The sequence below is a fragment of the Cydia strobilella genome, chromosome 19, assembly GCF_947568885.1.
Source record: "Cydia strobilella chromosome 19, ilCydStro3.1, whole genome shotgun sequence".
Lineage (NCBI taxonomy): Eukaryota > Metazoa > Arthropoda > Insecta > Lepidoptera > Tortricidae > Cydia > Cydia strobilella.
Window position 1 is genome coordinate 4246066 of NC_086059.1, and position 15467 is coordinate 4261532.

The 15467-nt window shown below is 37.3% G+C and overlaps 1 protein-coding gene across 1 annotated transcript; it reads left to right on the plus strand.

Moving 5' to 3' along the window:
• Nucleotides 1-4360: 4360 nt before the first annotated feature.
• LOC134750292 (SH2B adapter protein 1) lies at nt 4361-15130 on the plus strand. The gene is made up of 5 exons (XM_063685453.1): nt 4361-5223; nt 5567-5798; nt 7445-7632; nt 8592-8780; nt 14632-15130. Exons 1-5 carry the CDS (start codon nt 4531-4533, stop codon nt 14746-14748), a joined length of 1419 nt encoding a protein of 472 aa, XP_063541523.1. The 5' UTR covers nt 4361-4530; the 3' UTR covers nt 14749-15130.
• The last annotated feature ends 337 nt before the right edge of the window (nt 15131-15467 follow it).

A 15467-nucleotide genomic window follows, 5' to 3' on the forward strand; every position in this document is an offset into this window, starting at 1 on the left:
TGGAATAGTGTTGGTATCTGTATACTTAAAATAGTTATTTGTTATACAAGGGTGCAAAGTTGTATTTTACCCGCGAGTGTGGAATTGAAACACGAGCAAGCAAAAGGATTCTATAGTTGAACCACGAGCGAAGCGAGTGGTTCTAAAATAGAATCCTGAGCGTAGCGAGTGTTTTAACACACGAGAAGTAAAATACATTTGCACCCGTGTGTAACACAAAACTTTTCCCCTCACTATAGCGAGGAAAGTGCAACATCCACAGGCGTTAGATCATCTTCATCAACTGGAATCACTCATTTTTTTACGATATTATAACAAAAAACTCTGGAAATTCTGTACTTTTACGTGAGAAGTTATTAAGTAAAATTTTCGTTGACAATGTTGACATTTCTGACGTATGAAATGTCAATGATGCGTTTTGAAATTGCATCGACTTAACTTGTGCGTTCAGAATTATATTTAACATAATTATTAAAAAGCAAACGTTTATTATGGAATTTTAAGGTTTATGACTTAAAATCATTAAATAAGGCTAAATCTGGTAGTTTTTATTAGATTCTCAAACCATTTATTTAATGATAATTAATATCGAACGAACTATTATGAGAGTTTTACGTTTTGTTATCTGTCAAGCTACTTAAACACGCTCCATCCAAGGTCAAATTACTTTCCCCACTAGTGGATAAAATGCGTTTTTCCCCGCTTGTTTTAAAGGATAAAAGACGGCTTTCCGAGCTAGTGAGGGGAAAATATGTTTAGCGCACTCTACATAAATATTGAACTATTATAATAAACATTGAATACTTCATTGTGCAAAAACCACCTTTAACGTCGACAGAGTGTTTCTGTCATGCTATTTCCTACTATTACTCACACATGCAAACAGTGTTTCCGTGATGCTTGTAGTAGACAATTTCATGCAGTGTAAGTATGCTGCAATGGCGTTGCGTTATGTTCGTGGAAATACGTGCAAGAGGATTCGGGTTCGAGACTGGTACGTCAGGGGTACTTTTTTCTGTTCTTTTTGTGTTCTTATCTTTCTTATACCTTTTCTTCTTCGAATTCTTGTCCGATATATGTCAGTGATATCGGAAACGGCTCTAACGATTTCGATTAAATTTGCTGTAAGGGGTTCGATCTAGCTAGGTCTTATCTCTGGGAAAACGAGCATTTTTAAGTTTTTACTTATGTTTTCCGAGCAAAGCTCGGTCTCCCAGATATTCAGTATTATTAATAAATTAGTTTATTAACGTTTTATAAAAATATGTGACGTTTTGAACTAAAAGGTACCACATTGTCGGTTGTCGATTAGGTTGAATTCATTTTGAAGCTTTATGGAAATAGCGTCTTATTGACAACAATAAGTAGGTACCCGTTTGGTTGAAAACGCCACATATATTGAAAACCTGACTTTCACAAATCTCACCTTTTTGGGTTCTTCCAACTCAGAATAACTAGCATATTTATATTGAATCCTGATGCTAATATATAAAACATGTAGGACAAGCAATAAGAAGGTATAGAGGGAAATGCAACGAACACAATTTTTAACTTCGTAGCTTTGTTTGGACTAGTTAGGAGATGAACATATCAAAAGTCCCCGGCCGTAACCCTGGTGCTGGGGGGAGAGGGGGGTTTGAAGGTTCCATTTTTCGGTTTTTCGATTATATCTCGGAAACTATGCGTCTGAGCGACTTGGCCACTAATACAAAAAGAAAAGAGATTTAATTTGTTACAAGTTTTATTCAGTCAAGTTTTTCGATATCTTGTATAGTTTTTGAGATATCCGCTCTTCAAGGTTTATTTAGGGCTCTCATTTTTATCTTGATTATCTACATCGGTGAAGCTGCTAGACCGGGTTTGGGATCGTTTTCGTATAAATCGGGGGTGCTGAATTCATTTACGGTATCAACATTGACACCATTCCTAAGTAAAAACAAAATTTAAAAAATGATTTTTTCAACAAATTTACAACTTTCTGAGACAATGTCTTTCAGATCTATCTCTGAATCAGAAACCTATAAATACCTTGGTATGTCACAGTCGTTGGGTATTGAGGGCGAGGGTATTAGACGGTCGGTGAAGGAGCGCTTTTTCAGTCGGCTCAAAAAAGTCCTTAACAGTCTTTTGTCAGGAGGCAATAAAGTGCGCGCCTTCAACGCCTGGGTAATGCCCATACTCATATACTCCTTTGGCATACTAAGGTGGACTCAGACCGAGCTGGACGCCCTGGATCGGAGGGTCCGTCTACTACTCACCACACACCGTATGCTACACCCACGCTCGTCAGTTATGAGATTGTACATCTCACGGAAGTGTGGAGGTCGAGGCTTCCTTAACGCCAAAGATCTCCACAACCGCGAGGTGTGCAATCTCAGGAATTATTTCCTTAACAACGAGTGTGGGATGCATCGTGATGTGGTGGCAGTGGACGGGCACTTCACGCCGCTCTCCTTGGCAAACGAGAACTGGCACAAACCTGTGGTACAAAGTGCTGCGGGCCGCAAGGCGGTATGGGAGAGTAAGGTGCTACACGGGCGGTTCTACAAGGCCCTCATGGGACCCGATGTAGACCTGCTCGCGTCGGTGAACTGGTTACGATTCGGGGACCTCTTCGGAGAAACCGAGGGTTTTGCCTGTGCAATTGCGGACGAAGTTATGATGACGAACAACTATCGGAAATATATCCTGAAGGACGGTACGGTCGACATTTGTCGGGCATGCCGCCGTCCCGGAGAGTCACTCAGGCATATCATTTCCGGTTGTTCTCATCTTGCTAACGGCGAGTACTTGCACAGACATAATCTCGTAGCCAGGATTATTCACCAGCAGCTTGCTCTTCTATACGGCCTTGTGGACTGCGAAGTACCGTACTACAAGTATTTACCTGTGCCAGTTCTCGAGAATGGTCGTGCCACGCTCTATTGGGATCGATCTATTATCACTGACAGGACTATTGTAGCCAATAAGCCTGACATTGTGATAATAGATCGATCGCAGCGCCGGGCCGTGCTCGTCGACATCACCATCCCCCATGATGAGAATCTCGTGAAAGCCGAGAAGGACAAGTCCAGTAAGTACCTAGACTTGGCTCACGAGATAACCGCCATGTGGGATGTTGATTCGACGATCATTGTCCCGATAGTCGTTTCAGCGAACGGTCTCATAGCGAAGAGTCTCGACCAACACCTTGAGAGACTCTCGCTAGGTGGTTGGATCAAGGGTCAGATGCAGAAGGCGGTGATCTTGGACACGGCGCGGATAGTCCGCCGGTTCCTCTCTCTGCGGCCCTGACCACCGGCAGCTTGGGCCCTGCCCCGCTGCTGGCGGCACCCTAGGTTAGGTTTTTTATAATTTGTTTATATGTAATATTGTCTTCGGTTACCGCGATTGTTACTCATGAAATAAAACTATGAAAACGGATTATATCGCGTATATTGAATTTATAATACATCCCGACGTTTCGAACTCTTTACAACGTTCGTGGTCAACGGGTTGTTTATATGTATTTTGTATTGTTTTGTAAGTGTTTTTATATTTTACTTTTATATGCATATTATAAAAAAACCTAACGTAAGAAAAATAATAAATAAAGAGAATAATAATAATAATATTCTTTATTGTGCACAATGAAACATGATTCAATACAGCAAATTAACATAAAAAACTAAGCAGCAACAGGCGGTCTTATCGCTTAAAAGCGATCTCTTCCAGACAACCTTCAGGTAGTAGAAATTAGCGCAAGGAAGAAATATGTATAAGGGTAGCAAAAATAAATGGAGAACGAGTACAGGAAAAAAAAATATATCAGCACAACTAAATATATAACAATATCAATACATGCATAAATGTAATATATACAATAAATATATATATATATATATATATATATATATAGATTTCCTGGTTGTTACTGACTGACAAATTGGTTTGACCAACTATAACGTTGATTTATACATGATTTCTGTATGCAACAAAGTTTTTCTATTAATTTAGCGCAAACGAATATTCGAAAGTAGATAAATGCAAAAATATTTATGTCGTAATAGTGTGTAGTGACTTAATTAATACCGATTGAATTTTGTATAAAAATCGAACCACTAATAGATTTTCTTTCAGTGGCCACCTAGGGGCGTTTAATGACAACATTACATTACGTTACTCGGAGGTTGTCACTAGATGGCATTATATTTCAACGTGCGTTACCATTTAACTACTCTTTTCAAAATTAATTATATTAATATTACATAAAAAATAACTACAAATTTCATTAGCAATAAAATTTATTTTAATATATTAGTTTATGATGTCTTTCATCCGTTATTTATTAAAATTTTCGTCTGGCAACAAAACTTGTTTTTGCGAGAAAACTTGTGAGGAAGCATTCAGAATGAGTATTTTGATTGCGAAATTGTCATTTAAATAGATAAGAAACCGTGATTCAGTGAATTGTTTCAGTGGTGTTATTGTATACAGATTAATAAAAGGGAAAACAAAATCCAAGTGGAGCTGTTAAAGAGATTGCTAGCCATGGCGGGCCCGTCCGACGGGGATCCCGACGGATGGGTCGAGTTCTGTGAGCGTCAGGCCAAAGCTGCCGCTCCGGAGTTCGCCAAGGCTACGTATTGGAAATACGTCCAGAGTAGTGCCACAGACCCCATCTCCCGACCCAGCATATCCCACAAAGATCTTCTAAAGAAATTTGTTGACAGTTTTTCCGACCAGTTCGAGATAGAAATTGGTAAACTAAAAGCGCAACACAAGGTCCCGAACGGGACGCACACAGGTCACGACGAAAGCGATTATTCGGAGGACACCGACTCGCCCAAAACACAGCACAAGCCATTCTTCAGAAGATTATCATTTAAAGGACTGAGAAAAGGGAAGGGTCTGTTTCACAAACAGCATTCGGACGAGGTTGAACTATCGTCTAATTTAAACAAACAAAGTAAGACTAAGCTAGCCAAAATAGTTGTAGAATGTAGGAAAGAAGGTTTGGTTAATTATTTAACTCCTGAAAGTCTGGAGCAGCCCTCCGGCCCGCAAAAATGGGAGAAGTGCAGACTGGCTCTAGTGAAAACTGTAGGGGGTTACATGTTGGAATTCTACTCCCCACCGAAAGCTCAGAAGCCCAGGAGTGGAGTGTTCTGTTTTCTCATATCAGAAGCGAGAGAAACTACAGCTTTAGAAATGCCAGACCATGAAAATACTTTTGTATTGAAGGTAAATTATTCATTCTTTTAAAATTCTTGCATGATGCAATCTTTTGCCAAGTACTTGTAATGATTCAAAGCTATTGTTATTCAACCAATTATTGTAAATAAAACAATTTATGTTTCAAAGACCCATTTATTTAAAATATCATTATTTTATCCTACTGTTCCACTGCAGAGCATGCCTTTCTCCACTCAACTTGGTTGAAATTTTCAACTGCTCTTTAGGGTGCATCAAATCGCTCTTAAGCTTAGTGGCATATTCATCAGATCTGGCAGCACCTTTACAGAATGCATCAAATTTTTCCGAGTCTTGCTCAGCCTGAAATAACCTACATGCAATTTCTTCACAGGCCGACAACAACATGGAGTATGTAATAGAAGCTGCAGATGTAGATGACATGAAGTCCTGGCTAGCCACAATCAAGTACTGCATGCGATCAGCGCCAACAACGCAACCCCCACCTGACGCGCTACCCGGCCTACCTGAGCCGGCACCCCCTGATCTGCCCCCAAGAAGAGATCTACCTGCAAGCACTAGTAATGTTGACTTAGCTACTGACACTCCTGAAGAGGCTGAATTAGGTAATTTTTCTTTACCTCTACCTGATGCACTACCTGGATTACTACCCCACCTACTGTTTGTTTTCTATATTACCATTACTATATATAGTAGTATGATTACCATTTTTAGGGTTCCGTACCCAAAGGGTAAAAACGGGACCCTATTACTAAGACTCCGTTGTCCGTCTGTCTGTCTGTCACCAGGCTATATCTCATGAACCGTGATAGCTAGACAGTTGAAATTTTCACAGATGATGTATTTCTGTTGCCGCTGTAACAACAAATACTAAAAAGTACGGAACCCTCGGTGGGCTAGACCAACTCGCACTTGGCCGGTTTATTTTTGTAATAAACAATGCATTCCAATAAACAATGTTTTGACATTTTATTTGGCTATACGTGGCTATAAATGATTGTCAAAACAAAAATCAGCAGAAATACTCAGAAAAAACTAAATCTTTTATTTACATGTTTCTGAGAATACTCCTAATTAGTAGACAGCATTTCTGAAATACAACATTGATAATGTCATGAATCACGTTTCAAAAATACTAACCGGCAAACAATGTCATTCTTTATCTACATGTCCAAACTAATTTTAACCTAGTTATGTCACTGTAGAAACATTTCCGTTCAGGAAATATGATTAAATAACTAAAGAGGAAAATAGATTTATTTTGCGTACATAGGCTACGGAGACTGCTAAACTTGTTTGCCACTGACGTAGTATAAAAAAAAATGCAGTTTGTTTCTTTTAAAAATGTTTCCTTCAAAGTTTAACATTTACTTTAATTTATAAACAAATGTTTGAAAAACTTTATTGATTGGCCTAAAGAGGATTCACCACATTTTTTTTACTAAATCTTATACTTATCACACTTAAGGGTGAATCAACTATTTCTTATTGTTATTGTGTCCCGTCAGCCAGGGGACAATATTAGCACAGTTTGTTAGACGGAATGTTGTATAACAATCCACAAACAGGCTTATTAGTGGTAGCTTAGTCGAAAGGCCTTATATCTACCACAAAAATGCATGTTTGGTTATTTTAATTACTATAGAATTGGGGTTTTAACCCTTAAATACATGATTTTTCTTTTTGTCCGAAATTAATATATGTGTTACATACTTGTTTGCTGATTATGGGAAAAATAGTAAAAGAAATATAACATTGATTTCCACTGAAAAATCAGTGTTAGAAATTGCATAGGCTAAATCATATTTATGTAAATATATAATTTTCAGTGAGAGATATATGAAAAATCTTACTGCCATCAAAAACACTATTTGTCACGTATGATAAAGTTTTTAAATATAAAATAATTACAAACCCCGAAATAAAAAACGTCCACAATCACATACTAAAAATCATCAAATTCTGGATTTATTAAAATTTTCCGATTTTTTGTCTCTTAAAACGAAAGTAATTTTTATAAATAAAAATATTTCGTAAATTTAAACCTTAAATGCATGATTTTAAGATTTGACTACTAAGATTTAGACTAAGATTTTAAGGTTTGATTTTTTCTGTTGAATCCGTGAGCTGTCCAATGCTTTGTATACATTTGGCAACAATATGCATTTAAGGGTTGTGACCCAGGAGGTAACCATGGCAACGAGTGACAAGAAAAAGTTGATTCACCATAATATATTATCTTGTTTTGCAGGTTCAATAGCAGAAGAGGCGTGCACGGCGCGCGTGTCGCTGGCGGAGTGGCCGTGGTTCCACGGCACGCTGGCGCGCGCGGCGGCGGCGGCCTGCGTGCTGGCCGGGGGCTCCAACGCGCACGGCTGCTACCTGGTGCGCCAGTCCGAGACCAGGCAGGGCGAATATGTGCTCACCTTTAATTTCCAGGTACGTTATGAATGTTATGATCTTATAAATAAATAAACATTATAGGGACATTCTTACACAAATTGACTAAGTCCCACGGTAAGCTCAATAAGGCTTGTGATGTGGGTACCCAGACAACGATATAATTGACCGTGGCGTTAGTGAAGGTCTCCGTTTTAACTCGGGCATTTTGCTTTCGTATGCCCGGATGCCCTCATTCTATAAGCTATGATTTTGTGCCCATATTCTATGATAAAAGTTTTTTTTGTCAATCCAGATTTCGGAAATTTTTCGAAATGCGCAATATGGCATAAAGGGGCCCACCCATTACCAGTCCAGCGGACGATATCGGCCTGTCAGTTGTTCGAAGCTCAAATTTTTGTTCTAACTGACAGGCTGATATCGTTCGGCGGACTGGTAATGGGTGGGCCCCTTAAAGGACTTAAGCGCCAATAGCGTCTATGGAGCTTAAGACCATGATAACGAGTCAACGAACATTTTCTAAGCTCAATGCGAGGTTTAGAGCTCACAGAGCCACTAGTTTATTTATGTAATAAAGGTAGTTAGAAGCATTGATGTAGTACAATTTAACTGGATTCACAATCAACCGAAAAAAATGGCCCCACAAAAGGTTTACTGATGTTTCGGCGAAAATTACTTGACAAACTTTCAGTTCCCAAACTATTTATCCCATATTTTTAGTTGGGCGAAATTTCATTTCGCAAATTTACATAATCTAACCTAACCTAACGCAACCTATAGTACGTCATTTTCATTTCGCAAGTATGGGGTTGGGAAATGAAATGGTTGCGAAGTGAGGTTATGCTAACGATTGGTTTGGCGAAAAGTTGGTTGCCAAGTGAAATTTGGCGCCAAAAAGGAAGTACACCCCCACAAAAGCCGTGCCCGAACATATTTATTTGGCATTGGGCGTCAGGGGATTTCTTTGGCAAGGGGGTAAATAAATATCGTTGTTCCAGGGCCGCGCCAAACACCTACGCATGACGCTCAGCGAGACCGGCCAGTGCCGGGTCCAGCATCTCTGGTTCCCCAACGTGCACGACATGCTGGAACACTTCCGCGCGCACCCCATCCCGCTCGAGTCCGGCGGCGCCGCCGACGTGACGCTCACGGAGTACGTGGTCAGCGCCGTCGGCGACAACCGACAAGTGAGCATTACTAGTATATAGGGCCGTCGTGGCGGTCACTAAAGCACAGAATAAATAATAGTACAGAAGATTCACTCTCTAACACGGTGACAGATATGACCGCTAGGTGGCGCATGCGCGGCAATTACTATGGCTAGACCTCAGAACTGGGGGCGGCCGCATGTACTTGTAGCGGTGCGACGAAATCGCGGAGTGAGTCACGCCTGACTAAAGTCAAACCTTGACATTGGCGCGGTCGTCATGTAAGGGGAAAAGTCATAGCAGGTTCTGTTGTTAGGATATATCTACTCTTATCTGAGTAAAATTATTTTGTCGAGGTTGATATTGTCGCTAATTGTACGTCTTTTTCCAAAATCTATAAATGCAAATCGTCTAAGGCTCCCCAGCAAGCTCGGTTCTCCATACAAACGTAGTTACGCTCTCATTTTAAAACGAGTAGCTAGTTTGCTCTGAAACTTTGTACTTACAATAGGATAAGGTTCTATGTCTGTAGTTTATGTAGCTTCAGGTGCCATAGTTAAAAAATACAGTGAATTTAAGTTTTTCATACAAAACTTGTTTTTGCTCTATTTTGTTTGTTTTATAAACTGGAGCTATATAAACTAATTACAGACCTACATATACCTCATGTCATTGTATGTGCAAAGTTTCATTACAATCCAATCCAATACGTAGTTTTTAAATGAGAACTCCGTTTGTATGGGAAGGTGAAATTCCGCCGAGCTTGCCAGGGACTTAAGTTAGGGAAGGTCTCCCAAGACCATTTTCGTATAGCAACACGGGATCAGATTTTTTATATAAAAAATATCCATAAAAAATCCAACCTGTATAAGTATAACCTTACATTTTTGTAAGTTTCTTTTGTGTTACTGTTTTACATAGTGTATGGAATTATAGTAGCACAATAGGAAAAAACTTTCAGACATCTTTTTATCAGGATCGAAAGAGCTCGCGATGCTAAATAGAAATTACATGAAGTTTACCTATGATATACTTATACTCAATTAGACTGAAAGTGGGTCGTAACACTCAAATGGAAAAATAATCAAACAGAATAAGGGGACAACCAAAAGTCAAATTAAGGGTTACACCTTGCTCAAATGAAAAAACACAAATAAAATAATAATGTGTGTTTTAAGTGTATAAGATAGCATATGTTAGTCACGAGAGTTTTAACTCCTTAAGAAGCTATTAGTTATTACAGACTGAATAACGAATAGGTTCGGTTCAATAGTCATTATGCATTTTAATATACATTTTTATAATTTTAGTGGATTAATTCGCTATTTTAATTACCCATTAAAAATAATAATGTTAAAGTAAAGACGCTAAGAACTAAGAATATCATACATCGCCCCGCCTGTTCTTATCTCTATCGCACACGCGTAATTATTATTGCTGTTCCGTCCATGATGCCCTCGATCACTGTGGGAGTGGGACTGCAAATTAGTTACCGTTAAATGGGGGAAAATTAGACCGGTGTGTATCGAAAATCGCCTCAACTAAATGCGTCATTGCGTCTAGACGTATAGTATGAATCTTATCAAATGATTTTTAAGCCCAAAAACCCTAATCTGTTAAACAAATACCATTGTTTCTTTTATGTGAGCGGTCGGCCACTGTGTATGAGCGCGTGCCAAAGCAACAATGTCGTTTAAAAAGCGGCTGTATCGTGGTAGTTTTAAGGTTCAAAAGTACATGTAACATGTTTTGGTAGTAGGACCATCTATCACCTCAATGTAGGCGAGCGCTCATATTATTACATATATTTGAACCTTAAAACCACCAAGATACAGCCGCTATTTAAACGACATTGTTGCTTTGGCATGCGTTCAGACACAATGGCCGACCGCTCGCAGAAAAGAAACAATGGCTTTTGTTTAACAGATTAGGTTCTTAGGCGTACGTACCTAGGGACACAACACAACACATACAGTAACATATTATTGCAGGTAACTCTACTAAATAACCTAGGCAATATTTTTTTGTTATTTTTTTATCTCAAATCACCCCATTTTGCGGTAATACAATGTCTATATTTTATAGAATCTCGTACGCATAAAGGCAAAATTGTACAATGTACTTATGTATGTAACTATTGTTCAATTTTGATGTGACTTTAATTTATATGTTGTACAAATCGTACTCGTAAATTTTATAAAAAAAATCTTTCAATTAAGACCTGAGACTGTATCTTTTTATGTTAAAAACATATTTTAATTGTATGTAGGTTCTAGATAAATTTGAATCAAAAGAAATTAATTTCTACTTTTGAGGTATAATGTATACTATCAAACTTTAAATAAAACTATTCTTTAAGTTTAAAGTAGACGTCGTTTCTTATGCATTTATTGAGACGTTTGTAAATTCGTATTTATACTTTCGTGTTTAAGATGTAACCATACATTTGGGATATGATTAGAATAAAAATATGTTGAAATCACAAAATATGTACTACAATTAATATGTAGATAGCAAAGAGGATATAATAAGATAGAGCGGTACTGTTATAGTAAATTTTGTAACCACTGTAAATTCACTGCCATCTATCGACATACTTTAAAACTAAAAATGAAGATTTATAAAAAATACGTTAAAATGTATTTAAATGTGGATAAATGATTTTTTTATTTGCATTAATTATTTTTATATGATTTTGGCTCATGTTCTTTCACTGATATGCGTTAAAATTATAAATAACAAACGAAACTGTCAACGCCCTCTTTACGAGAGTAGGCCAAAACTAGTGGTGCCCTCTGATCTTGAATCAAATTTTCGTGATTTTCGAGGCACGTTTTTTCCTTAGACTGTATCCATCTATTACGGAGTTATATCTATCTTTGGTAGATAGTAACAGTTTCGAATGTTTTGTGAAACAATCATCAAAGCTTATATTGCTTTTTATTTACCTTGTGAGTTTTCAGTTACGCTTGTGTAGTAAGGCTGCCTTTCCAATGGCGCGGAGAAGACGTGCGGGAACCGACCATTAGCATTGGTGTAATCCAGCGGAGCGGAGAAAACAACCAATGCTATTGGTTCGTTCTTTCAGTCTCCTCTCATCTCCGCCTCTGTGGAAAGGCAGCTTTAATTTTGCTAAAAAGTAGAATAGTTCATCAAAAAGTGCCCTAAGGTCTCCAACTAAGAAGAACACATATCATTTTTGTTGGTCCGTAACTCCGTACTTTTCGCTACCTTTATTATAGAGTCAAATCGAACGACATCAATTGACAGAGAAATAAAATGACAATAGGCCAATTCAAACTATGTTTAAGCTGCCTTTCCACTAAGGCGGAGATGAAAGAAGACATGCGGGAATCAGCCATTGGTTGTAATCCAGCGGAGCGGAGAAGAGAACCAGTGCTATTGGTTGATTTCCACATCTCTCATCTCCGACTCAGTGACAAGGCAGCCTTAGAATAAAATTACATGTCATTGGTGACAATATTACGTAAATGATGTAACATTGGGTAAATGTGTCGAAGTTTAGTCAAAGGTCCCACTTTGTCGCTTACCATAAGGACGAGATTTGCTTATATCTTTATACGAATATCCTGTCAAAGCGTCCTTATGGCAAGCGACAAAGTGGGACTTTTTGCTTGGAAACGATACAAATACTGATGCAATATTTCAATGACGTCAAATATGCGCATTTTAGTTTAAGTAGAGATAGAAGGAAGGTCAATGTCGAATTAGTGCAATGCTTTGTGAATTTGTTATTTTTATTGCATTTTGTGTTGTCCACTATGTATTGTTTTCTTGCCAGATGTTTTCGTTGTATTTAAGTAACAAAGCTTAAAAAAATATTTAAAAGAAGATTGCTTAATTTCACGTATACAGTAGCGGAAAAAAATCTCATCATATTTTTTCAGGTACATTTGCATAATATTTTTGATAATTTCTCAAAAACTTCTCCAGTGATTTCGATAAAATTTACAATATAGGGGCGTATGAAAACGACAATTCGATCAAACTAGTGTTCATATTTAAAATAATTATTTTGTCAGAGTTTTCGCGATAGCCCGGTGAGTATTAATTTGTAAAGCGATCTAAATTTTAAACCAGAGGCTAACGAGGCCGAAAAACTGGTTCATCTTAAGTTTTATTGTTTGTAAAATTCGCTTTTGAGTGTTTTCAAATAAGAAATGTAATATTTATAACATACATTAATTGGTGTATATGTGAAGTCCCCAATCCGCAATACATGATCTAATTTCACCAAATTTCGAATGAATGCCTGCAAAGATTGCCAGTATGAAAGATTTTTTGCCGGCACTGTATATCACAGAATGGATTTGTGTAAGACAACTATGTAGATTACTAATTATTTTAGTCTAACTCTATATTTGTTTGTTATCTTTTAAGGTGTACAAATTGAACTCATGTTCTTCCAAGCTTTAATCGTAATTTTCTTGGTTGTAAATTTTATTATTAAACTTTTTATGTGGAATGGCTTTTTTGTTTTTATTTGCAGTTTTTTTTTTTCGTTATGTGTATGTGTTTGATCATTGGTGACGTTTTGAACGTACTTTGTTTTTGGTAAGTGTTTTTTTTATTTTATTTTCATATTTGCTTTTTAGTGATAATGGTTCTGCTAAAGCGCTTCACACACATTACTTATTTCAGAATCCTACATTGTAAAGGCGTAACCGCGTGAGTGAACTAACTAGGAACTTTTTTTAGGATCCTAGTTAGGATGCCCGTTAGTACGACTCAATTAAGTAAAGTGTGTGAAGCGTACTGATAACAGAATATGTTTGAGTGTTTGCATTATGGATTCTATAGTTTGAACAGTTGCCTGCAAAAATACCCACACTACTAACGTCGTTCATCGGTAGAAATATTTTGATGACAATTTTTTTATAAAATAATTTAAGTCCGTTAAATTGAATTTGCAGAAAATATTAATATGTATTTGGAAAAACTGATTTCATATAATATTGTGATGGCAACATCTAATATATTTTACTCCCTTTTTTTCACAAAAAAATGGAATGAAAGTCAAGATATTTGCAGCTGACTGTATTTATTGCTCGTGTATTGCGCTTGTACGTGAATAATTAAATACTAATTCGAATTGTTTTGATTGTGTAAAGGCCTATACAAACGTTTATAATAATCGACCCAACAGAGTAAGAACTTGTCGGAAGCGTTGTAATTGAGAAAACGTGACAGACATGATTTCGAAGTTTCGTTTCACGCGGTTTTCAACCGATTACAATATTTTTTATTTAAAGTTTAGAAATATAATATTTTTATTATCACATCTTATTCTAGAAAGCTTTAAATTAATTTTTAACAAGCAGAAACGTCTGCGATCGATGCTATTAAGCTTAGAATAAATTTAAAAGTGGAAAAATTACTGCCTTGGGTGAGACTTGAACTCACGGCCTCTGGATAACTAGAAAGCCTCTAGAAAGCTTTAATTTTTATACACAAACGCGATTTTTTGTTAAAATTATCAACAATATGCCACAGTAAAAAAAATGTCAACGTATTGTTGAACCAACCTATAAAGTCGACAAGTGATTAGGGCCAATTGCTACCTATACAAATAAATATTATAGGACAATTTTACACAGGTTGACTAAGTCCCACAGTAAGCTCAATAAGGCTTGTGTTGTGGGTCCTAGACGACGATATATATTATATAATAATATACACATATATATAAATACTTATATACATAGAAAACATCCATAACTCAGGAACAAATATTTGTGATGAACACACAAATTAATGCCTTTACCAGGATTCGAACCCGTAACTCCTGCTTTTTAGGCCTACGGTACGTTCGACCTATAAATATTTAAAACCAAAGAAACAAAGAACTTACCAGCCAATCTATTTTCAGCTGGGCGTAACGCACGGGAGCGACGTGAGGATGCGCCGCGCGGAGCTTGAAGCCCTGCTGGTCGCCAGCGGAGCGCCGCACGACCGCGCCGTCGACAACCAATATAGTTTCGTGTAAAATTCGGACAGAGAAGTTATACACCGTGTTTTTTTTATTTGCGTTAATTTCAAAGGGGCATTCCTGAGCTTAAATTAAGTAACTTTGTCAGACATCGGTATTCTAATTAACAACATTTTGGAGATAATTAATAATTTGGGGCATTTTCTATGAAGAAACACATTTATTTTTATCTGATAAGGCCCCTACGAGCTTGTACACTTGCCTAAGGGCCTGTTTACGTATTGATTAGTGTTTAGTACGAGTTTATACATTTGCTACTAAACGTATTAGGTACTATCTCGGACAATGTTCGAAATGACATTGATATGTCACAGTTTTGAATTGTTTGGTTGAGTTAAAATTAATGCCCGTGTTACAACAGTATGCAACATTTAATTACTTTTACCAAAAAAAATCCACAAAAACGTTTTTCTTTTGAAAAGTAACTATGCCATTTAGTTTCCTTAAACATACTTATTCATATCTCGAAATTAACGCAAATAAAAAAAAAACGGTGTATAACTCCGTTTCATATTACACTCAATGTATACGCTGGGGGACTGCTATTCTCTGTCCCGAATCCCGATACGTGTAGGTATAATAAATAGCCCGCCGTCGTCGATAAACATTCGCCCATTTCAACTAAGTTGTTGAGTTGCCTTTCCACTGAGGCGGAATCGAAAAAATTGGCGAAAAATTATGACAAGGGCGGTTATGTTAGTCAATAAAATTAAATG